This window comes from Lithobates pipiens, unplaced genomic scaffold (assembly GCF_037356315.1).
Source record: "Lithobates pipiens isolate NorthernLeopardFrog02 unplaced genomic scaffold, aLitPip1_a1.2 Scaffold_16, whole genome shotgun sequence".
Lineage (NCBI taxonomy): Eukaryota > Metazoa > Chordata > Amphibia > Anura > Ranidae > Lithobates > Lithobates pipiens.
In genome coordinates this window covers 639,203,478-639,230,587 of record NW_027507748.1, presented here as the reverse complement: position 1 = coordinate 639,230,587, position 27,110 = coordinate 639,203,478, and the positions used below count along the sequence as shown (strand labels likewise).

Sequence of the window (27,110 nt, the reverse complement as noted above, 5' to 3'; positions counted from 1 at the left end):
AGTTGATATAGATCTGTTTTCAGATGTATGACTGCACATTGTCTTACTTGTTGGGAAACAATACGGTGTTCTGAAGTTTGTTCAGAGGTCGCACCCCCTACATATGTAAAAATAATGATATACATTACTCCGATGGAGAGCCATGAAATAATCTGACATTCAGTGCATTTCTTGGGATTAATAAAAGTTAGACAACAAGATAACAAAAAAAAACAGAACTGAAACATATGGCAATGGAAGAGCAGGAGATAAAAAAAAGGAAAAGGCTGTACACAACCAGTATATAATCAAGGGTACCTATATTATAATGATGCTGTTGAGAAAAAAAAATGTTTTTGGTAGGCTTGCCTTTCTTGACTGCTCAAACCTGTGTGAATTGTTGAAGTGAATCTGACTGACTTATTTTGCAATCTTCCATTGCTCATGAACATTCAATTTTAGTGCATTAAAACACCAATGCTTTGAAACAGGGGGAGACTCTAGAGTCTGTGACTGGTGGTGAGAGACAAGGATCACATTAGTCGCTATAGGAACGGGATTATGTGAGCATGGTGGGAATGGTGCCTAGATGTCAGGAATCTGTACAGTGTGTTGATACACTGGCATCATTTGAACACCACAGCTACTCGGAAACTAGTACTATTGGACCTACTTGGTTGTCAGGTCCATGACGTCTGATGAGTCCATATTTTTCCTAGCCTGGTGCTAGGAAAGACATTAGATTATTCGGCACAAAGGGTGAAGGGTGATCTAACACCTATGAAGTGGTTTCTGGTCTATTCTTGGGGTTGTGCACTACAGTATGTGAATCTGTTCACAGGACAACTATTAGTTGTGCACTCCACAAATCTGGCATTTATGGAAGAGTGGCAAGAAGAAAGCCATTAGTGAAAAAAAGCCATAAGAAGTCTCATTTGCAGTTTGCAAGAAGCCATGTTGGTGACACAGAAAACATGTGAAAGAAGGTGATCTGGTCAGATGTGTCAGAATCCATGAATCAGACTGAGACAGAAGTACAGTTAAATTGCACTAGTTTAATAATAATAAAAAAAGGTAAACAGAGTAAACTTAGTTCAGGAACCGGAACAGATAGACAATGTCAAGGAGCTAGAAAGGAATGTCAGCCAAGCAAGTCTTTAACAGAAACACAGGAGACGTCTCTAGAGATGTGACCAATGTGAAGGCAGAGATTATCTGGACTAGATGGCTTTAGTAGGCACGACCGATGAGCAGGATCATCAAAAGGTGAGTCACTGTGGAGAGGTAGCAGCTGGCAATTAGCCGACAGCTGAGCGGCCAGCTCAGAGAAGGAAGGGTTTGGCCCAGACCTGACAAAATGAGACCAAAAGGAACAGGGAAACTGGTCAGAGTAGATGGGAAGATGGATGCAACCAAATACAAGGCAATCTTAAATGAAAACCTGTTAAGAGTCTGTAAAAGACTTGAGAGTGGAGCAGAGGTTTTATCTGGTAAATGTCTCTTAAATGCTTGCATGACTGCAAAAGCCCCTGTGTTACAAATCCAGAGTTTGCAGACAACTTTCATGTGTGTATCAGTGTTACAGTGTCTAGCCCCACCAAAAGCCTTTTCTTACACCAGAAGTCATCAGGAGCGGGTCTGCTTTAGGAAGCCAACTGAACTCAAAACTTTTGATACATAAAAAGTGGAACAAAACAAACAAAACTTGACCCCCCCCCCCCCCCCCTCAATTGCAGCTATTCAACACATGAGATATTGTGGAGGAAATTTTGGTGACCTGCTGATCCTTGGAAGGTTGTTTCATCAACCATTCACACTTTATTAGAAAAAAGAAAAATTGCGCTAACCTGTAAACATGAAAATATAACCCCAAATGAAAAGAGTATATATATGTGCCAATCCAGAGGTAAAAAACAAACAAAAAACCTCAAAGTGTTACACCTAAAAAGTAAATCATTTCAACATATTGTACATATGTGTACATGTGCAACACTGACCCTCACAAGTAGGATACAGTTATGTGTTACCAGTGTTCGAATCGAGGAAAAAAGGGACCACTGTGTATTAAATTAACCATAAAAAATTATACATAAAAGATTACAAAACATAAATGATGAGCTGAAAGCTCAAGCAAGGTGTATAACGGAAAACATAAATGCGTGATAAACAAAATAAAGAGGCAAGTGAATAAAATTATTTGAACAATATCAACACTATATAGTGTCCATATGATTAAGGTTTTTTGTTTGTTTTTTACCTCTGGATTGGCACATATATATACTCTTTTTATTTGGGGTTATATTTTCATGTTTACAGGTTAGCGCAAATTTTTCTTTTTTCTTATTCTGATTTTTGTATTTTTGGTATACATTACAATTTCAGCTTCTGACTAATTCTGTATTTTGGGTATACCGTAGCGCAGTTTGCTTCTTCTTATTCACACTTTATTGCAGGGGAATAGTCCGGTGACTATATAACCAAATAACTGTTTCAGGTAGAATCCACCTGTTGACACAACTCTCTCTCCAGCCTTAATGGCAGGGACGCGTTGTGTGGCGACTTATATAGGGATAAGGGGCGGGTTCACCGGGTGATGTCACATGGTGAACCCGCCCATATGATGTCACAGTCCCGGAGGATGCACGGTTTAGGAGATATCCCTGTATTTGCATGTGCAGATGTCATTGGCACATGCGCAGTTAAGCAAACTGAAGCCACGGCACGTATGTACCCTGGCTTCAGTTTGACTGTGCCATTACCGGCGGCTCCCATGCGCATGCGCTGGAGTGACATCAGCGTGGCTCTGGCCAATCACAGCGCCAGAGCCGTGATACCCGGAAGTAACCCCCGAGAGAAATGTTGGCTGCCGGAGCAGTGAACGAGGACCGCTACGGGGGCTTCGATCTCAGGTAAGTAATTCATAATAAGCTAGTATGCTATGCATACTAGCTCATTATGCCTTTGTCTTGCAGTGGGTTTTTTTTTTGGAATTTGTTTACAACCACTTTAACCTCTTGAGCTCCAGAAGGTTTTATCCCCTTCATGACCAGGCCATTTATTTTCTATTTCACTACACTACTTTAAGTGGCAATTGCGCAGTCATGTAGCACTGTACCAAAATTTTATTTCTATCATTTTTTTCACACAAATAGAGCTTTCTTTTGGTAGTATTTGACCACCACTTTTTATTATTATTATTATTATTATATAAAGTAAAAAACATTTTGAAATATAACTATTTTCTACTTTGTTATAAAACATATCTAATAAAATCAATTTTCTTCATAAATTTAGGCCAAAATGTATTCTGCTATATGTCTTTGGTAAAAAAAAAAAAATACCATTAAGTGTATATTAATTCGTTTTAAAGTTATAGCGTCTACAAACTATGGTATATACACTAGAATTTACACAGCTATAGATGCTATAATAGTAATGGCGGTGATCAGCAACTTATAGTGTAACTGTAATAGTGTAGCAGGCAGGCAATCTCTGGCGCTGACACTGACTGGAAGGAAAACGAACTGACTTGACACTGACGTTGCTAGTGACACTAATACAGTGATAACTGATAATACTGTACATTGTACTATGATACTAATGACACTAATGGGTGACAGGGGTAGTTCGAAGGGCAATCAAGAGGTTAACTGTGTGCTTAACAAGTGTATATGTGTTGCTTTTATTCACAGAATCTAGCTGTTTTTTCTCCCTGAACTCAGAGTTGATATCAGGGAGAAGAAGCAGCCAAATTGCTGTTTGGTGTTGTGTCTTTGTAATCACAGAACTCTGTATTGTGGTTGGCCACAGCCGATCAGCAGGCATACAGAAAAAACCATTGGCTGCAACCTGCTGACAAACTTGTGCTGTGTCAGAGCACAGCACTAGGGATGAGCCGAACACCCCCCGGTTCGGTTCGCACCAGAACTTTCGAACGGACCCCGCGTTCGTAACGAACGTTAGAACCCCATTGAAGTCTATGGGACTCGAACGTTCGAAATGGAAAGTGCTAATTTTAACGGCTGATATGCAAGATACTGTCCTAAAAAGGGTTTGGGGACCTGACTCCTGCCACAGGGGACATGGGTCAATGCAATAAAAAGTTTTAAAAGCGGCCGTTTTGGCGGGAACACTGATTTTAATGACGATTAAAGTGAAAAAAAAAAATGAAATATTCCTTTAAATATGGTGCCTGGGGGGTGTCTGTAGTATGCCTGTGAAGTGCCACGTGTTTCCCGTGTTTAGAACAGTCCCTGCACAAAATGACATTAAACGGAAATAACACCATTTAAAACTGCTTGCGGTTTTAATGTTATATCTGGTTCCTGCAATATGGTTGAAAATCATTCAGAAAAATGGCATGGGTAGCCCTCCCTGCCCATTACCAGCCTATTTGGGTCTTGTACGCATATTAAGGGGAACCCCGTACCCATATTAAAAAAAGGAAATGTGTGTGGCCCCCAGGCCCTATATACTCAGAACAGCAGTATACAGGTGGTGCAAACAAGACAGGGACTGTGTAGGTTTGTTGTTTTAAGTTGAATCTGTTTGTAATTTTCAACTGGTAAATTTTTAAAGTGTAGCTCCAGTCAAAAAAACTATTTTTAAGCTTTTTGGAAAACATAGGGAAGGGTTATCACCCCTGTATAATTTGTTTTGTCGTCCATCTTTTTTCATCTCACTTGCTGCTGTCTCCTTGCATTTGCAAGTAGGAGATATTTGTAAATTGGATGTTTGAAAGTAGGGGCCTGCCCTATATGCTCTGCAGAAATGGCGGAACAAGGTGTTGGTTTTGCCACAACATTGTAAGCCCTCAAAGTGACTCTTGGTGGGCGCTGGAGCGCCCTGCTGTGAATGATTATATCAAGAATTGTAATTACATGCCATTGTTGAACAGTGGTAGAAAAATTGACCTTTGGTGGTTGTGGTGCTGGTGCCACCACACTATAAGTCCTCACCGTTACTCTGGGTGGGCACAGGAAGGGGCCCTCCTGTGAAATATTATATCAAGAATTGTAATTACATGTCCCTGTTAAACAGGGGCAGAAAAATTGGGCCTTAGGCACTGGTGCCATCACACTGCAACCTCTGCCATATACTGTAGTTTTATTGCAGGAATTAGCCCTGCTGCAAAGCATTGCATCAAAAATTGTACTTAAACGCCCCTGTTAAACAGGGGCAGAAAAATTGGGCCTTAGGCACTGGTGCCATCACACTGCAACCTCTGCCATATACTCTAGTTTTATTGCAGGAATTAGCCCTGCTGCAAAGCATTGCATCAAAAATTGTACTTAAACGCCCCTGTTAAACAGGGGCAGAAAAATTGGGCCTTAGGCACTGGTGCCATCACACTGCAACCTCTGCCATATACTGTAGTTTTATTGCAGGAATTAGCCCTGCTGCAAAGCATTGCATCAAAAATTGTACTTAAACGCCCCTGTTAAACAGGGGCAGAAAAATTGGGCCTTAGGCACTGGTGCCATCACACTGCAACCTCTGCCATATACTCTAGTTTTATTGCAGAAATTAGCCCTGCTGCAAAGCATTGCATCAATAATTGTACTTAAACGCCCCTGTTAAACAGGGGCAGAAAAATTGGGCCTTAGGCACTGGTGCCATCACACTGCAACCTCTGCCATATACTGTAGTTTTATTGCAGGAATTAGCCCTGCTGCAAAGCATTGCATCAAAAATTGTACTTAAACGCCCCTGTTAAACAGGGGCAGAAAAATTGGGCCTTAGGCACTGGTGCCATCACACTGCAACCTCTGCCATATACTGTAGTTTTATTGCAGGAATTAGCCCTGCTGCAAAGCATTGCATCAAAAATTGTACTTAAACGCCCCTGTTAAACAGGGGCAGAAAAATTGGGCCTTAGGCACTGGTGCCATCACACTGCAACCTCTGCCATATACTCTAGTTTTATTGCAGAAATTAGCCCTGCTGCAAAGCATTGCATCAAAAATTGTACTTAAACGCCCCTGTTAAACAGGGGCAGAAAAATTGGGCCTTAGGCACTGGTGCCATCACACTGCAACCTCTGCCATATACTGTAGTTTTATTGCAGGAATTAGCCCTGCTGCAAAGCATTGCATCAAAAATTGTACTTAAACGCCCCTGTTAAACAGGGGCAGAAAAATTGGGCCTTAGGCACTGGTGCCATCACACTGCAACCTCTGCCATATACTCTAGTTTTATTGCAGGAATTAGCCCTGCTGCAAAGCATTGCATCAAAAATTGTACTTAAACGCTCCTGTTAAACAGGGGCAGAAAAATTGGGCTGCTGGCATCACCCAGAACCAAAAATGTTCTTCCAACATATCAGCGGAGGAGGAAGAGGATAGACAATCAACATAACAGGACAGTCACTCAGCATCAGCATAGGCAGTCTTGAAGGGATGTGGTATTTCAAAAAAAATTATTCGGTTACATCAGCTTCAGGTGCTTGGTAGCTGTGGGTGATCCAAGACTGATTCATCTTGATGAAGGTCAGTCGATCAACTGATTCGGTGGACAGGCGCACCCTGTGATCGGTAACAAAGCCACCAGCAGCACTGAAGGTGCGTTCCGAAAGAACGCTGGATGCAGGACAGGCCAGTAGCTCAATTGCATACTGTGCAAGCTCTGGCCAGTGATCCATCCTCAAGACCCAGTAAGCCAGAGGATTTTCAGTGGGAAAGTTGTCCAAGTCTGACCTTGCCCCTAGGTATTCCTGCACCATGTAAATTAGACGCTGGCGATGGGTGCTGGAACCAATCATACCTTGGGGCTGCGGACTAAAAAATTGTCTGAAAGCATCAGTCAGACGGCCACCTTCTCCACCGCTCCTTCTGACTGATGCCTCAGCAACACGTTGTCCAGGACCAGGAGTTTGTGACCTCCCAGTCTCTGGGAACGCGTTGCACAGAGCTTTCTGCAAGGCCTCCCGGAGATGTCTCATCCTCTGCTCCCTCTGCGATGGCAAGATAAGGTCGGCAACCTTACCCTTGTACCGTGGATCAAGGAGAGTGGCCAGCCAGTAATGGTCCCTCTCCTTGATCCGAAGAATACGAGGATCCTTCCGCAGGCTTTGCAGGATCAGGGAGGCCATGCAGCGTAGGTTAGCTGAGGCATTCGGTCCGGAGTCCTCTGGGTCACTAAGGACAACATGATCCGCAGCTACCTCCTCCCAGCCACGTACAAGTCTACGTGTTTCTTGGGACTGTAAATCATCCCTATAAGACTGCTGCTGCTGCTGCTGATGCTGAGTGCCAGCCTCCACCTCCATGCTGACACAATCATCCTCCTCCTCCTCTTCCTCCTCCTCACCCTCTTCCTGTGTGATGGGTGGCACAGCAGGAACACTGTCTGGATAAAGGGGGCCTTGAGAGGCAAGGAAGTCCTCCTCTTCCTGCCTCTGTTCTGCCTCAAGTGCCCTGTCCATTATTCCGCGCAGCGTATGCTCCAAGAGGTGGACAAGAGGTACAGTGTCACTGATGCATGCACTGTCACTGCTCACCATCCTTGTGGCCTCCTCAAATGGTGACAGGACAGTGCATGCATCCCTGATCATGCCCCACTGGCGTGGTGAGAAAAAACCAAGCTCCCCTGACCCTGTCCTGGTGCCGTAGTCGCACAGGTACTCATTGATGGCCCTCTGCTGCGTGTGTCGGCGCTGCAGCATGGCCAATGTTGAGTTCCATCTGGTGGGCATGTCACATATAAGGCGGTTCTTGGGCAGGTTCAACTCCTTTTGGAGCTCAGCCAGCCGAGCACAGGCATTAAATGATCAGCGGAAATGCACACAGACTCTCCTGGCCTGTTTCAGGACATCCTGTAAGCCGGGGTACCTGCCCAAGAACCGCTGCACCACCAGGTTAAGGACGTGAGCTACACAGGGCACATGAGTCAGTTGTCCCTGTTGGAGGGCGGAGAGGAGGTTGGTGCCATTGTCGCAAACCACCATTCCTGGCTTAAGCTGGCATGGCGTCAACCACCTCTCGGCCTGCCCCTGCAGAGCTGACAAAACATCCGCCCCAGTGTGGCTCCTGTCCCCCAAACAAACCAGCGCAAGCACGGCATGGCATCGTTTTGCCTGCGTACTTGCGTAGCCCCTGCAACGCCTACGGAGCACCGCTGGTTCTGAGGACAGTGCACTGGAAGAGGCCATGGAGGAAGACGAAGAGGAGGGGGTGGAGGAGAGAGGTGTGTCACAACCAATAGTAGCATTTTGGAGGCGTGGTGGCGGAACAACCTCCAACACTACTGCACCTTGTCCTGCATCCTTCCCAGCAGCCAGAAGAGTGACCCAATGGACCGTGAAAGACAGGTAACGTCCCTGTCCATGCCTGCTGGACCATGAGTCAGCGGTAATATGCACCTTACCGCTGACCGCCCTGTCCAGCGAGGCAAGGACATTGCCTTCCACATGCCGGTAGAGAGCTGGAATCGCCTTCCGTGAGAAAAAGTGGCGTTTGGGGACCTGCCACTGAGGAACCGCACATTGTACAAACTCACGGAAGGGGGACGAGTCTACCAACTGAAAAGGCAGCAGTTGAAGTGCTAGCAATTTAGCCAAGCTAGCATTCAACCGCTGGGCATGTGGATGGCTGGGAGTAAATTTCTTCCGCCGGTCCAGCAGCTGGGGCAGGGACATTTGCCTGCTATAATCGGACGTGGATGTACCACTAGCAGAGTTCCCGGAAGCACTTGGCTGTGACACACCTAATTCTACACCTTCATTCCTCTCAGAGCAGGTTTCAGAGAGGACTGAAGGTCTAGTGGGGTTGGAGATGCCAGCTGATGAGGAGCAAGGAGAGGTCCGCTTTGTTCTTTGGTGTGGGTCTTTGAGGTATGCTTGCCAACGAGCTGCATGGCAGGTCAACATATGTCTGGTCAAGCATGTGGTGCCCAAGCGGCTGATGTTTTGGCCATGTGAGATACGCTTGAGACATATGTTGCAAATAGCAGCGGTGCGATCTGATGCACTCGTCTCAAAAAAGGCCCACACCAAAGAACTTTTAGAATAACGTGCAGAGGAAGCGCTCTGCGCAGGCGGAGCTCTGCGGTGTGATTCAGTCGGTGTGCTGCCCCTAAGCTGGCCCCCGGAGGGCATCCTGCCTCGTTGGACATGTGCCTCCTCCTCCTCCCTCCTTCCAGGCACCCATGTGGAGTCAGTGCCCTCATCATCCCCTCCCTCTTCATCGCTGTAGCAAACCTGGCAGTATGCTGCAGCTTGTGGAACATGACTGCCAGATTGCTGTGCTTCTTGAGCATCCTCTCTCTCTGCGCTCACGCTACTGCCTTCCTCTAGCTGAGTGTCATCATCAGAGCCCACCAAACACTGGGCATCCTCCTGGAGCATGTACCCAACACTGTGCTCAAAGAGTTCAGGAGACTCCTCAGGAGGACGTGGTGGGTCTAGGGAAGGAGTCACTGATGATGACATTGAGAGGAGGGACGACGATGTGTTGGCAGCTGCTTTTCTACTACCCTGAGACTGGGTGAGAGAGGATGAGGAGGATGAAGAGGGCTTGGTCATCCACTCTACCAAGTCGTTGGCATGTTGCGGTTCAACATGTCCAGCTGCAGAAAAGAAGGACAAGCATGTCCCATGGCCACGTGCTGATGACAATGCACCGCGTCCACGACCAGCACTGTTGTCTCTAGACACAGAGCCTGCTTGCCCTCTTTTATCGGCTCGCGCCTGTCTGCCTCTCCTTGCTGGCCTTCCAGACATGGTAATGGCCTGAAGGGAGTTGGGTAAAACAGTAGTTGGGTAGTTTATATTGTGCTGGAGGCACACAACACCCACTAACTCCTGCAGATGCCTTTTTTATAGAACAGCAGAGTTAAAGGGGTATATACAGATGTATACTGTGCTGTGCTGGAAGCACACACAACTTCCAATAACTCCTGCAGATGACAATCGGGCCCAAATAGAGAACAGCTATATAGGTGGATTATAGCGGTATGTACTGGGTACAGAGCACGCACACAGCACGCACTATCTCCTGAGTGACACTACTGACTGCAAGCTCTATTGTTAAAGATGGACCACTAGCTATATAGGTGAGGTGAATATCACGGTGTATACTGCGGTCAGGGCACGCAGACAATAACCAGAAAACAGCACAGTTAAAGGGGTATATACAGATGTATACTGTGCTGTGCTGGAAGCACACACAACTTCCTATAACTCCTGCAGATGACAATCGGGCCCAAATAGAGAACAGCTATGTAGGTGGATTATAGCGGTATGTACTGGGTACAGAGCACGCACACAGCACGCACTATCTCCTGAGTGACACTACTGACTGCAAGCTCTATTGTTAAAGATGGACCACTAGCTATATAGGTGAGGTGAATATCACGGTGTATACTGCGGTCAGGGCACGCAGACAATAACCAGAAAACAGCAGAGTTAAAGGGGTATATACAGATGTATACTGTGCTGTGCTGGAAGCACACACAACTTCCTATAACTCCTGCAGATGACAATCGGGCCCAAATAGAGAACAGCTATGTAGGTGGATTATAGCGGTATGTACTGGGTACAGAGCACGCACACAGCACGCACTATCTCCTGAGTGACACTACTGACTGCAAGCTCTATTGTTAAAGATGGACCACTAGCTATATAGGTGAGGTGAATATCACGGTGTATACTGCGGTCAGGGCACGCAGACAATAACCAGAAAACAGCAGAGTTAAAGGGGTATATACAGATGTATACTGTGCTGTGCTGGAAGCACACACAACTTCCTATAACTCCTGCAGATGACAATCGGGCCCAAATAGAGAACAGCTATGTAGGTGGATTATAGCGGTATGTACTGGGTACAGAGCACGCACACAGCACGCACTATCTCCTGAGTGACACTACTGACTGCAAGCTCTATTGTTAAAGATGGACCACTAGCTATATAGGTGAGGTGAATATCACGGTGTATACTGCGGTCAGGGCACGCAGACAATAACCAGAAAACAGCAGAGTTAAAGGGGTATATACAGATGTATACTGTGCTGTGCTGGAAGCACACACAACTTCCTATAACTCCTGCAGATGACAATCGGGCCCAAATAGAGAACAGCTATGTAGGTGGATTATAGCGGTATGTACTGGGTACAGAGCACGCACACAGCACGCACTATCTCCTGAGTGACACTACTGACTGCAAGCTCTATTGTTAAAGATGGACCACTAGCTATATAGGTGAGGTGAATATCACGGTGTATACTGCGGTCAGGGCACGCAGACAATAACCAGAAAACAGCAGAGTTAAAGGGGTATATACAGATGTATACTGTGCTGTGCTGGAAGCACACACAACTTCCTATAACTCCTGCAGATGACAATCGGACCCAAATAGAGAACAGCTACCGTATATACTCGAGTATAAGCCGAGATTTTCAGCCTCTTTTTTGAGGCTGAAAGTGCCCCCCTCGGCTTATACTCGAGTCATCGCTGTCTGCCCGCTCGATCAGCGTGTCGAGCAGACAGACAGCGGCCATTCTATTCAAAAGCCGCGCCTCCGGCTCCGCCTTCGCCTGTGATAGGCGGAACACTGAATTTCCCAGCAGCCTGTGTTCCGCCTATCACGGACATCGTATCATCCTCGTACTACGGACGAGGATGATACGACGTCTGTGATAGGCGGAACACAGGCTGCTGGGAAATTCAGTGTTCCGCCTATCACAGGCGAAGGCGGCGGCGCAGCTTTTGAATTTTACAATGGCCGCCGACGAAGAGGGCACGGGACGGAGGCAAGGCAAGGCACGGCACGGCACGGGACGGGACGGGACGGGGGCAAGGCAAGGCACGACACGGGACGGATGCAAGGCACGGCACGGGACGGAGGCAAGGAGGCAAGGCACGGGACGGAGGCTCGGGACAAAGGTAGGCTGGACACACACACACACACACACACACACACACACACACACACACACACACACACACACACACACGGATGGATGGAGACACACACACACAGGGATGGATGGATGGATGGATGGAGACACACACACACAGGGATGGATGGATGGATGGATGGAGACACACACACACAGGGATGGATGGATGGATGGACACACACACACACAGGGATGGATGGACGGACACACAGGGATGGACGGACACACAGGGATGGACGGACACACAGGGATGGACGGACACACACACAGGGATGGACAGGCATGTCTCACCCTCGGCTTATACACGAGTCAATAAGTTTGCCAGTTTTTTTGGGGGTAAATTGGGGGCCTCGGCTTATATTCGGGTCGGCCTATACTCGAGTATATACGGTATGTAGGTGGATTATAGCGGTATGTACTGGGTACAGAGCACGCACACAGCACGCACTATCTCCTGAGTGACACTACTGACTGCAAGCTCTATTGTTAAAGATGGACCACTAGTTATATAGGTGAGGTGAATATCACGGTGTATACTGCGGTCAGGGCATGCAGACAATAACCAGAAAACAGCAGAGTTAAAGGGGTATATACAGATGTATACTGTGCTGTGCTGGAAGCACACACAACTTCCTATAACTCCTGCAGATGACAATCGGGCCCAAATAGAGAACAGCTATGTAGGTGGATTATAGCGGTATGTACTGGGTACAGAGCACGCACACAGCACGCACTATCTCCTGAGTGACACTACTGACTGCAAGCTCTATTGTTAAAGATGGACCACTAGCTATATAGGTGAGGTGAATATCACGGTGTATACTGCGGTCAGGGCACGCAGACAATAACCAGAAAACAGCAGAGTTAAAGGGGTATATACAGATGTATACTGTGCTGTGCTGGAAGCACACACAACTTCCTATAACTCCTGCAGATGACAATCGGGCCCAAATAGAGAACAGCTATGTAGGTGGATTATAGCGGTATGTACTGGGTACAGAGCACGCACACAGCACGCACTATCTCCTGAGTGACACTACTGACTGCAAGCTCTATTGTTAAAGATGGACCACTAGCTATATAGGTGAGGTGAATATCACGGTGTATACTGCGGTCAGGGCACGCAGACAATAACCAGAAAACAGCAGAGTTAAAGGGGTATATACAGATGTATACTGTGCTGTGCTGGAAGCACACACAACTTCCTATAACTCCTGCAGATGACAATCGGGCCCAAATAGAGAACAGCTATGTAGGTGGATTATAGCGGTATGTACTGGGTACAGAGCACGCACACAGCACGCACTATCTCCTGAGTGACACTACTGACTGCAAGCTCTATTGTTAAAGATGGACCACTAGCTATATAGGTGAGGTGAATATCACGGTGTATACTGCGGTCAGGGCACGCAGACAATAACCAGAAAACAGCAGAGTTAAAGGGGTATATACAGATGTATACTGTGCTGTGCTGGAAGCACACACAACTTCCTATAACTCCTGCAGATGACAATCGGACCCAAATAGAGAACAGCTATGTAGGTGGATTATAGCGGTATGTACTGGGTACAGAGCACGCACACAGCACGCACTATCTCCTGAGTGACACTACTGACTGCAAGCTCTATTGTTAAAGATGGACCACTAGTTATATAGGTGAGGTGAATATCACGGTGTATACTGCGGTCAGGGCATGCAGACAATAACCAGAAAACAGCAGAGTTAAAGGGGTATATACAGATGTATACTGTGCTGTGCTGGAAGCACACACAACTTCCTATAACTCCTGCAGATGACAATCGGGCCCAAATAGAGAACAGCTATGTAGGTGGATTATAGCGGTATGTACTGGGTACAGAGCACGCACACAGCACGCACTATCTCCTGAGTGACACTACTGACTGCAAGCTCTATTGTTAAAGATGGACCACTAGCTATATAGGTGAGGTGAATATCACGGTGTATACTGCGGTCAGGGCACGCAGACAATAACCAGAAAACAGCAGAGTTAAAGGGGTATATACAGATGTATACTGTGCTGTGCTGGAAGCACACACAACTTCCTATAACTCCTGCAGATGACAATCGGGCCCAAATAGAGAACAGCTATGTAGGTGGATTATAGCGGTATGTACTGGGTACAGAGCACGCACACAGCACGCACTATCTCCTGAGTGACACTACTGACTGCAAGCTCTATTGTTAAAGATGGACCACTAGCTATATAGGTGAGGTGAATATCACGGTGTATACTGCGGTCAGGGCACGCAGACAATAACCAGAAAACAGCAGAGTTAAAGGGGTATATACAGATGTATACTGTGCTGTGCTGGAAGCACACACAACTTCCTATAACTCCTGCAGATGACAATCGGGCCCAAATAGAGAACAGCTATGTAGGTGGATTATAGCGGTATGTACTGGGTACAGAGCACGCACACAGCACGCACTATCTCCTGAGTGACACTACTGACTGCAAGCTCTATTGTTAAAGATGGACCACTAGCTATATAGGTGAGGTGAATATCACGGTGTATACTGCGGTCAGGGCACGCAGACAATAACCAGAAAACAGCAGAGTTAAAGGGGTATATACAGATGTATACTGTGCTGTGCTGGAAGCACACACAACTTCCTATAACTCCTGCAGATGACAATCGGGCCCAAATAGAGAACAGCTATGTAGGTGGATTATAGCGGTATGTACTGGGTACAGAGCACGCACACAGCACGCACTATCTCCTGAGTGACACTACTGACTGCAAGCTCTATTGTTAAAGATGGACCACTAGTTATATAGGTGAGGTGAATATCACGGTGTATACTGCGGTCAGGGCATGCAGACAATAACCAGAAAACAGCAGAGTTAAAGGGGTATATACAGATGTATACTGTGCTGTGCTGGAAGCACACACAACTTCCTATAACTCCTGCAGATGACAATCGGGCCCAAATAGAGAACAGCTATGTAGGTGGATTATAGCGGTATGTACTGGGTACAGAGCACGCACACAGCACGCACTATCTCCTGAGTGACACTACTGACTGCAAGCTCTATTGTTAAAGATGGACCACTAGCTATATAGGTGAGGTGAATATCACGGTGTATACTGCGGTCAGGGCACGCAGACAATAACCAGAAAACAGCAGAGTTAAAGGGGTATATACAGATGTATACTGTGCTGTGCTGGAAGCACACACAACTTCCTATAACTCCTGCAGATGACAATCGGACCCAAATAGAGAACAGCTATGTAGGTGGATTATAGCGGTATGTACTGGGTACAGAGCACGCACACAGCACGCACTATCTCCTGAGTGACACTACTGACTGCAAGCTCTATTGTTAAAGATGGACCACTAGTTATATAGGTGAGGTGAATATCACGGTGTATACTGCGGTCAGGGCATGCAGACAATAACCAGAAAACAGCAGAGTTAAAGGGGTATATACAGATGTATACTGTGCTGTGCTGGAAGCACACACAACTTCCTATAACTCCTGCAGATGACAATCGGGCCCAAATAGAGAACAGCTATGTAGGTGGATTATAGCGGTATGTACTGGGTACAGAGCACGCACACAGCACGCACTATCTCCTGAGTGACACTACTGACTGCAAGCTCTATTGTTAAAGATGGACCACTAGCTATATAGGTGAGGTGAATATCACGGTGTATACTGCGGTCAGGGCACGCAGACAATAACCAGAAAACAGCAGAGTTAAAGGGGTATATACAGATGTATACTGTGCTGTGCTGGAAGCACACACAACTTCCTATAACTCCTGCAGATGACAATCGGGCCCAAATAGAGAACAGCTATGTAGGTGGATTATAGCGGTATGTACTGGGTACAGAGCACGCACACAGCACGCACTATCTCCTGAGTGACACTACTGACTGCAAGCTCTATTGTTAAAGATGGACCACTAGCTATATAGGTGAGGTGAATATCACGGTGTATACTGCGGTCAGGGCACGCAGACAATAACCAGAAAACAGCAGAGTTAAAGGGGTATATACAGATGTATACTGTGCTGTGCTGGAAGCACACACAACTTCCTATAACTCCTGCAGATGACAATCGGGCCCAAATAGAGAACAGCTATGTAGGTGGATTATAGCGGTATGTACTGGGTACAGAGCACGCACACAGCACGCACTATCTCCTGAGTGACACTACTGACTGCAAGCTCTATTGTTAAAGATGGACCACTAGCTATATAGGTGAGGTGAATATCACGGTGTATACTGCGGTCAGGGCACGCAGACAATAACCAGAAAACAGCAGAGTTAAAGGGGTATATACAGATGTATACTGTGCTGTGCTGGAAGCACACACAACTTCCTATAACTCCTGCAGATGACAATCGGGCCCAAATAGAGAACAGCTATGTAGGTGGATTATAGCGGTATGTACTGGGTACAGAGCACGCACACAGCACGCACTATCTCCTGAGTGACACTACTGACTGCAAGCTCTATTGTTAAAGATGGACCACTAGCTATATAGGTGAGGTGAATATCACGGTGTATACTGCGGTCAGGGCACGCAGACAATAACCAGAAAACAGCAGAGTTAAAGGGGTATATACAGATGTATACTGTGCTGTGCTGGAAGCACACACAACTTCCTATAACTCCTGCAGATGACAATCGGACCCAAATAGAGAACAGCTATGTAGGTGGATTATAGCGGTATGTACTGGGTACAGAGCACGCACACAGCACGCACTATCTCCTGAGTGACACTACTGACTGCAAGCTCTATTGTTAAAGATGGACCACTAGTTATATAGGTGAGGTGAATATCACGGTGTATACTGCGGTCAGGGCATGCAGACAATAACCAGAAAACAGCAGAGTTAAAGGGGTATATACAGATGTATACTGTGCTGTGCTGGAAGCACACACAACTTCCTATAACTCCTGCAGATGACAATCGGACCCAAATAGAGAACAGCTATGTAGGTGGATTATAGCGGTATGTACTGGGTACAGAGCACGCACACAGCACGCACTATCTCCTGAGTGACACTACTGACTGCAAGCTCTATTGTTAAAGATGGACCACTAGTTATATAGGTGAGGTGAATATCACGGTGTATACTGCGGTCAGGGCATGCAGACAATAACCAGAAAACAGCAGAGTTAAAGGGGTATATACAGATGTATACTGTGCTGTGCTGGAAGCACACACAACTTCCTATAACTCCTGCAGATGACAATCGGGCCCAAATAGAGAACAGCTATGTAGGTGGATTATAGCGGTATGTACTGGGTACAGAGCACGCACACAGCACGCACTATCTCCTGAGTGACACTACTGACTGCAAGCTCTATTGTTAAAGATGGACCACTAGCTATATAGGTGAGGTGAATATCACGGTGTATACTGCGGTCAGGGCACGCAGACAATAACCAGAAAACAGCAGAGTTAAAGGGGTATATACAGATGTATACTGTGCTGTGCTGGAAGCACACACAACTTCCTATAACTCCTGCAGATGACAATCGGGCCCAAATAGAGAACAGCTATGTAGGTGGATTATAGCGGTATGTACTGGGTACAGAGCACGCACACAGCACGCACTATCTCCTGAGTGACACTACTGACTGCAAGCTCTATTGTTAAAGATGGACCACTAGCTATATAGGTGAGGTGAATATCACGGTGTATACTGCGGTCAGGGCACGCAGACAATAACCAGAAAACAGCAGAGTTAAAGGGGTATATACAGATGTATACTGTGCTGTGCTGGAAGCACACACAACTTCCTATAACTCCTGCAGATGACAATCGGGCCCAAATAGAGAACAGCTATGTAGGTGGATTATAGCGGTATGTACTGGGTACAGAGCACGCACACAGCACGCACTATCTCCTGAGTGACACTACTGACTGCAAGCTCTATTGTTAAAGATGGACCACTAGCTATATAGGTGAGGTGAATATCACGGTGTATACTGCGGTCAGGGCACGCAGACAATAACCAGAAAACAGCAGAGTTAAAGGGGTATATACAGATGTATACTGTGCTGTGCTGGAAGCACACACAACTTCCTATAACTCCTGCAGATGACAATCGGGCCCAAATAGAGAACAGCTATGTAGGTGGATTATAGCGGTATGTACTGGGTACAGAGCACGCACACAGCACGCACTATCTCCTGAGTGACACTACTGACTGCAAGCTCTATTGTTAAAGATGGACCACTAGCTATATAGGTGAGGTGAATATCACGGTGTATACTGCGGTCAGGGCACGCAGACAATAACCAGAAAACAGCAGAGTTAAAGGGGTATATACAGATGTATACTGTGCTGTGCTGGAAGCACACACAACTTCCTATAACTCCTGCAGATGACAATCGGACCCAAATAGAGAACAGCTATGTAGGTGGATTATAGCGGTATGTACTGGGTACAGAGCACGCACACAGCACGCACTATCTCCTGAGTGACACTACTGACTGCAAGCTCTATTGTTAAAGATGGACCACTAGTTATATAGGTGAGGTGAATATCACGGTGTATACTGCGGTCAGGGCATGCAGACAATAACCAGAAAACAGCAGAGTTAAAGGGGTATATACAGATGTATACTGTGCTGTGCTGGAAGCACACACAACTTCCTATAACTCCTGCAGATGACAATCGGGCCCAAATAGAGAACAGCTATGTAGGTGGATTATAGCGGTATGTACTGGGTACAGAGCACGCACACAGCACGCACTATCTCCTGAGTGACACTACTGACTGCAAGCTCTATTGTTAAAGATGGACCACTAGCTATATAGGTGAGGTGAATATCACGGTGTATACTGCGGTCAGGGCACGCAGACAATAACCAGAAAACAGCAGAGTTAAAGGGGTATATACAGATGTATACTGTGCTGTGCTGGAAGCACACACAACTTCCAATAACTCCTGCAGATGACAATCGGGCTCAAATAGAGAACAGCTATGTAGGTGTATATAGTGATATGTACTGGGTACAGAGCACGCAGACAGCACGCACTAACACTACTGACTGCAAGCTCTATTATTAAAGCTAGATCACTAGCTATATAGGTGAGGTGAATATAGTGGTGTATACTGCGGTCAGGGCACAGACAGTAACCACTACACAAGAGCAAGATAGTAAATCAGCCAAAAGCTATTGGTGTGTAACTGTGTTGAAGGTACACAGAACACCCACTGCTTCAGACGCCAACACACTGCACGAAGCTGCCTTAATGGCGGCCTTATATAGTGTGGGGCGTGCACTACACAGCCTGAGCTATGATTGGCCACAGGCAGGATGCCTGTGGCCAACCATGGCTCTCCTCGCTGCTGGCGCTGCGATTGGCCAAGCATGCGGGGTCACAGTGCATGCTTGGCCAATCGTGAGACAGCAATGCATTGCGCCATTGCAGTGCATTGTGGGCCACACGAATTTTGCCGCGAACGGCCCAAACGTTCGGAATTCGGTGAACGCACGAACGACCGATGTTCGAGTCGAACATGCGTTCGACTCGAACACGAAGCTCATCCCTACACAGCACAGGTCAGCAAGGGGGCGCACACACAAAAATCAGGAAGTTCATCACCACATACAGGTACGTCGCAGTACATGGCTGTGCCGCCCACTAGCAAAACATGTACTACTGTTAGCAGGCAGCAAGTGGTTAAAGAAACAACATAGTAAATCTCTGCAATAAATATGCCTTTAAAAACACTACAAGCACAAAAACAAAATCTGTTGATCTGCCAGAAACTCCGTAAGCTTCTATCTTCCATGTTCACTCTGCCTCTGCTGCATTGATATTCCACTTCTACTAAAATTTCAAGTAGTGTTATTAGCCTGAGTTTTCCTCTGTTGACTACAGAACACCTTATGTTATTGCAATAAGAAGTGGGGAAGGTGTTTGAGTACAAGAGAACTGAGCAGGGCTGATAACACTTGCTATTTCAGTGCGGTACTTTGGATGTCTGTCAAATCAATGTGTATTTTTCAGCACTTGTGTTTTTTATATATACAAATAATCAGGGAATCTGCATGCATTGCAAATATGTACTGATAATGTGTTTTTTTTTAAATATTTTATGCAGACCTAAACATTAACTTGTAGACCAATAAATAAGATAGAACACAAAACCTACCTTGCTTGAGCTGTTTTGCTTCTTCCCTGGAAGCAGAAGCTTTTTTCCTAAGTAATTCCTTTTCAAGGAAGGCCTCCTTTCCAGTAGCAGAGCCGGCTGCAATTTCTGTGCATTTACTATCAACAAGGGAAGAGCATGAAGGCTGCCCATTTAACAAATCAGTTCCAGTAGGAATGGCTGAGAGATGAACTACAGGTTGACTTTGCCTCTTGAGGACTGTTGCCATCTGGTCTACAGAAACATTCGAATGATGAGAGTTTACGGTGTGCACCAAATCTTTTGTGGTATTGGCTGTCCCTGTAGGCTGTTTACTTAATGTCTTTCTAATGCATGGGGATTGCTTACACTTGTCCTCTGTTGACTTTCTGGTAAATTGAAGGTTCATAGGTTGCTCATTTGATGTCTTGCTAAGACTTGGAGAGTTCACAGCCTCCTTATTTGACAATATGTCAGTATTAGTAGAGCCCAAAGTCTTGCTTGGGGCATGCTTAGAAAAAAATTGAGATGCATGTTTCTTCAATGTCTTTCCTAAACCTGCCAGCATTAGATTCTTATTTTTGGTATCTTTGTTATGCTGCTCACTTGATATGTTATTATTTGGAAACGTCATAAGCTGCTGTGGATCTGATGCCTCGTTTGTACTACTGGGGCTCAAAGGTTGGTCAACTAAAGGTTCTGTAGGATTATGATAGACTGCACTTAAGGACACAAACGTATCTTTATCATTACATATGTCCTTAGGCTGTGCTCTTGCATTGCTTACACCATCAGTAGAATCTGCAGATTTGAACATTTTAACATTAGTGGAAGCTAACCTTTTGATGCCATTAACAACATTTACTGGATCTAATGTACTACCTCGGAGACTGTCTGTACTTTTTACTTTGTTATTAACATTAATAAGTTGTCCAGATGGAGAACTTGTTACACTAGGAGAATGTCTAGGAAGTGGGGAAACGCTTGTGGCATCATGTGCAGGAGTGGAGCTGGCACACTGGTCTTCTGGAGTATGTATTGACGCTGAAGACTGTAATGCAGTCATTTTAAAATTACATCTATTGGATCTTGCCTTGGTACCAGTATGTTGATCCTGTAAAAAAAAAAAACATCGTAATTTATAACCCATATTTCCATACACAACACATCTTACCAGGTTTTTCTTTGTTTGACAGGGAGCTTCTGTAGTAATTACATCAGCTACTACACTACTTGTAACTCACAGAAACAGAACATTACTGGGAAAAGAGGTTTTAAATCCTTATACAGGCCCATAAAAAGCATTGAATGTAACTTCCCCAGAAAAGGAAAGCCGGTAAAAAAACTTTGACTTGACATATTTATAACTACATTTTAGGATTTGCCTGCAGTTTTTCTATTTTTATAGTGTATTGTAAACACATAAATGTCTGTTATGGCAAAGCTGCATACACGGTTTTCAATAGGGACAATCATAGCATCACTAGCACTAATTATACAATACCCACTTATAACTAAATTGTGCAAAAGATAAAAGGATATAAACCCTGAGCAAAAGATCCCCCACTGTACTGAAGAGATGTATTGTCCCATTCCATTATTTCCTTGCAATTCTACAAAATAGAAGGCAAGGGTGGCATCCATTGTGCCAAAGTTTGTTTGGATATACTTTTCTCCTGGGCTACAGGAGTGCACTTACTTTTGTGCTACTGTGACCTAGAGTCAGCTTATAGTTGGTTATTGCTCGCTGTAAGCTAACCTCACAGTGCTGGTCCAGGCTCTGTAAGAATCCCGATCATATTGTTGGGATCCACTCAACTACCTGACTGACAGCTGGCTCCGCAACTACAGAGGTCAGTGAGGACTTTTTAAACTTTTTTTATTTCTTGTTAAGATTATGTAAATATTTAATTGTCTATAGACAATGAAAGAACCACTTTATTTTCGAAAAGAAAGGAAATACTGCTTTAGGGGCAACGGAAGAAATTATTTGGATGAAGTGAGCCAGGGTTTCACCCACTGCCAGATCTTTATTGCTTCTTTATATCTTGATAGGTACTGCTCCCCCATTTCTGGCATTGTTGTAAGAGTATGTGAGCTTGGTTGTTCCACCCTTGAGTCCTCTAAATAATCCCACTGACAATGATACAATACTTGTATGCCCACTACCTAGTAAGCAACCTTCTATAGGATTATTTTGAGAAATCACTGAGGACAATGACAACCAATCAACTGGCTAGTGTGTTATATACCTTTGAAATGTCTTCCACAGTCCCGGAAGTATCTTCCATTTGCTCAGCCTGAAAATAAGTATATAAAAAAAATACATTACATTATAACTGTATTGGAAATTTGTAAGTTCTGTATATAGTTGTATTCTATTTTGTATGTATTGCACACTGCCCTCACTGTGCACTCGGCACTAATAATGTTTTCATTACATGTTTACATTTTTTAGAGTTCCGATTAGAATTAGTCTGCCTATGATACTCCCCTTGTTACCATAAATGTACAATTGTAATATTAATGTGATACCTACATAATCATGTGTATAAAAACCTTCAATTGCGTCATAATAAGGCAGAACATTTATTTGGAAAGATGCGGAGTGTATCTTTTGTGTTTTTAATTTTAAACCACTAATCAAAATGAGGATAGGAGTTGCCTATCTATAACATGTCCAGGTCAGATGCTGAGCTTTGCCTAGGAGGATTTACAGGTGACCTTGAGAATCTGAAACGAGGAGCTTGAGACGATCCGGGAATTTCTGATAATCAGCCGGCTGAGGTAAGCCATTTGCTTACATTTAAGTTATTAGAATTCCTTGATCGGTAAGGCATTTTCTGGATAAAAGGCACCTATATTACTCTCCTTAATCGAACTGTATTGATTGGTGGTTATATTATATGTTATGACTGTGTACTGTCCATCGAAGTGTTATAGATAAGAAAGGGAAGAATAGTGCTGTTCACAGATATATGTAGTACATTGGCTATATAAAGTAGTTTAGAGGCAAGAGGGTATAGGCACATGTAGAGAAGACTGGCCAGTCATTATGGGCATTAAATGAAGTAAGGGAATGAAGGGTAAGAGACCCTCAGAAATGCCCAGTGCAACAGATGGTTGGTCCTTTTATTCTTATTTATTTTAATTTTTTAAATCCAAAGCAGAATGTGTGGATTGTGAAATGATGTGCCCCCTTTCCTTTTAAGTGCCGTGTTATAAGTAGAAGAATACTTTGGACTTATGGAATCTCTGCATGACCGCAGGGTATTGTTATCATTTATTATGTTATGACATCAGGAAAATAATGTCAAAATGGAAACTAAGGATTTGTGTTATTTAGATAAAATTAACATAACTAACATAACATAATATTGCCAGCAAAAAGTTGTCTTTTTGAAACATGAACCTGGAATTCTTACACAAACAGCAGATAGATAGAAAACAAGCCATTGTAATATATTTATGCAACCTGGACCTAGTAATGAAGGGTTCACGCCGACATATCAGAGCTGTAGCTTTATGCAAAGGTGCATTTAGACAAAGCTACAGACATTATTTTGGTCAAATATTTTATATTTAATGGTCCCACATTCTGCGCAGCAAATATACAGCTAACTAAATGTTTGTCTAATGAAAGATTAAAAATACGAATATGAAATCTAACAAACAAAAAATATGTACATTTGAATCCAGCCACCTTATTGCCTCTACTGGAGACAAAGAAAAACCACATGTGTTAAATTGATAACGTAGGAATCAGCTGCTGTGAGCCCAGTGCTGGACACACCCCCTGAAGACACAGATATTTCATTTTTTGTAGAGTTATTCCCGGTTTTATACTGAGTATACAGTTTATCACCCAGAAGGATACTCTGTATTCAGAGTCATTGGATCCTTTTTCCCCAGCTAAAGAAGCAGAGCTCCATGTTTTAGCAAAGCCTGTGCGCTATAAAAAGAGAGTATATATTCATATAGATAGTCGAAATATAGAGAGCTTTTGGTTCCATTTTAAGGGCCAGAATTTTGTTTTTACTTTGGCAGGTAAACCAATCAAGCATGCTAAGGTAATTTGATTGGCTGTTTTCAGCCTTCCAGGTTCTTGCTGAGATAGCCATACTAACATTAAAACTCACACATGGAAGTAGACCAGGCAACTAAGGATGCTGCATTACAGCCCCAGACACTTGCTGAGTCTGTGCAGCTCACAGATTCCACCCTAGTTCTGGCCCAGTATAGCTGAGATTAATAATTCAACTTTAAGGACCCCAGAACATGAAGAACAAGTGGTCCACAGGGGGCAACTTCTTATGAAACAGGACTTTGGAAAATGCAATCTTTTATGCCTGCCAGTCACTCCTTTCTCTCCAGCTTGACAGATTGACCGTGTCATCAGTCACAAGCAGTAATGGCTGCCTTAGTAAATGAGCGTGGGATAGAGCCAGGGTTCACCTCAGTTGTTTTTATAACATACCACTTCTTGTTTTACACATTACCAAAGGTGTTACCAAAAGCTGAACATCCCTTCCAGAGATTACAAAAAGATATATCCAGATGCCCAAGTCAGGATCTTACGAGTATGCATTTTGTCCATATGAACATGTTTTCGGGATGTCCAGTGGCAAATGCTACAAAGGTCGCAGTAGAAAGTGACAGAAGTAGTTTGTAAGTAAAGGAGTGCCAGAATCTACAGAGAGTAACAGAGGAAATAATTTTATAGGAGAATCCTTACTAGAAGTTTTGAGGTTTTATTTTTTACACCCCCTACTGTCTACAATGTAGCGGAAAAAGTAGATTAAGAAACTAGAAAACTTTTGCCTGAATGTTTTTTTATATTTTATCAAGCCCGTAAAGGGATGTGGAACTCTCTCCCTATGGGATTTGGTTTGTGAGTGTGTTACTCACTTGCTTATATTTTTCTCAGTAGCTGAAGTCCTCCATTTGGATCTCACAGAGAATGTTGCTGATCTTTTAAGGTTTTTGACAAACTAATTTATGTGTTTTCTCCCCAAATTAATGATCCTAAAAGTTTGGAAGGATCTAAAACTAAAGCCAGGTGACTTGTGGATTATTAAGAGACATTTATATATAAGGAAGACTCAAAACAGCATCTATTTCATATACAGTTGAAGGAAAAGTCACCTGGAACCACACCAGACACTGCAAAAATTACTAAATTAAAGAAATCTCTGTGTTTAATTTGTTTCCCTCTTGGAATCACAGTCTAGGGTACTATTTATTAAAATACTTTAATTGTAAGGCATCTCTCTCTTTCTCTATATCTATCTATCTATATATATATATATATATATATATATATATATATATATATATATATATATTGTGATTTGAAAAGTAGTTTAGCCATGTTGAAGTCATATTGGTCTTTTTTACGTCTTTCATTTTATGTAGAATTGTCTGTGTTTACATATGCTGATAAGTCAGTATGCCAACAATTAAGCTAAAAGGCCATTCTAGCCACAGGAGTGTACAACCAGTACTCTGTAAATATGTCTTATCAATCATTTTTTTTTTCACAATGAAAAGTCATTTTGTAATGAAAATGCTGCTCAGCTATTATATTCTCCACAATGGAGTTTTGCCTCTTTGGCCAGGACTACCTCCACCTAAGCGTGTGGAGGTTCCAGGTTAAAGTTGATAGCAGGTATGGTTAGTGATCAAAATATTGATCAAAAGAAAGGAGACTGTAAAGGAAATTTGTAAGTTCTGTATATAATTGTATTCTATTTTGTATGTATTGCACACTGCCCTCACTGTGCACACAGAACTAATAATCTTTTCATTACATGTTTACATTCTTTTGAGTCCTGATTAGAATTAGTCTGCCTATGCTACGCCCCTTGTTACCATAAACGTACAATTGTAATATTAATGTGATACCTACGCAATCATGTGTATAAAAACCTTAAATTGCGTCTTAATAAAGCAGAACAGTTATTTGGAAAGATGTGGAGTGTATCTTTTGTGTCTGTTCCCTACTGCAGTAGTCATTATTGATTTGGAACCACTAATCAATATGAGGATAGGAGTTGTCTATCTATAAAATTTCCAGGTCATAATTAAACTTTTAGCCTTGTACACACGGTCGGACATTCCGACAACAAAATCCGTCAGATTTTGTCCAAAACTGTTGCATACACACGGTCGGACAAAGTTGTCGGAAAATCTGATCGTTCAGATGATGACATTATTTCGTTACGACGGGACTACGTTCAGGCTAGTAGCCAATAGCTTTGATGTAGGAATTTGATCTGAGCATGCGTGGCACTTTGTCCGATCGGAATTCTCTACACATAATCAGAGTATGTCCGATCGGAGCATTTTGTCTGAAAATTTTACTAACAAGTTGGAAAACTTGGTCCGTCAGATATTCAGACGGAAACAGTCCGATGGAGACCACACACAGTCGGAATATCCGACAAAACGGTCCGATCGGACACATTCCGTCGGAATCTCCGACCGTGTGTACAAGGGCTTAGACTGATTAAGTAAAAAGGAGTGCTTTTTTCAAGTAGTTTTGAGTTGGTCATTTGCAATTCTAAAAAAGTTAAACTTATACTGTATACACTGCATACAAATAGAAAAAGATAATGAGTAAAGTCACTGACATGATGGATTGCACATATCATGATGTTGGTTATTGCATAAAGGATGATGGAAAAATAGTTCTTGGACTACTAACCACTCCCTTCTTCTGGGCACATGACCTGATAATACTGACTTACAGAAAACAAGGGTTTGTGTGTCATTTATGATTACCGTATTTATCGACGTATAACACAAGCCGCTGTATAACACAAGCCGCTGTATAACACGCACCCCAAGTTTAGGAGGGAATTTTAAGGAAAAAACTTTTAGGAGGGAAGTTTAAGGAAAAAAAACCTTACATTTAAAAGCCCATCAATGCAGCCTTATCAGTGTCCATCTGCAGCCTTGTCTACCATTGCACCCTTGTCAGTGTCATTTGCAGTCTTGTCATGCAGCCTTGTCCATCATTTGCAGCCTTGTCAGTTTCATTTTCAGCTTTGCCATTTAAAAATGAAGCCACCGAGATACAGAGCCGGATGTCCTGTGTATCTCGGTGGTG

At 44.0% G+C, this 27,110-nt stretch overlaps 1 protein-coding gene across 5 annotated transcripts in view; it reads right to left on the bottom strand.

The window, feature by feature from the left end:
• The window catches only part of LOC143984010 (uncharacterized), a 179,881-nt gene that overhangs the window by 58,584 nt on the left and 94,187 nt on the right, over window positions 1–27,110 (bottom strand). For all 5 annotated transcript variants that reach the window (XM_077484264.1, XM_077484263.1, XM_077484265.1 and 2 more), the window contains 3 exons: window positions 22,252–22,299; window positions 20,024–21,113; window positions 48–97 (listed from right to left, as the gene is read on the bottom strand). In XM_077484264.1, coding sequence (XP_077340390.1) covers window positions 48–97; window positions 20,024–21,113; window positions 22,252–22,299 — 1,188 coding nt within the window. The remainder of the gene's footprint in view (window positions 1–47; window positions 98–20,023; window positions 21,114–22,251; window positions 22,300–27,110) is intronic.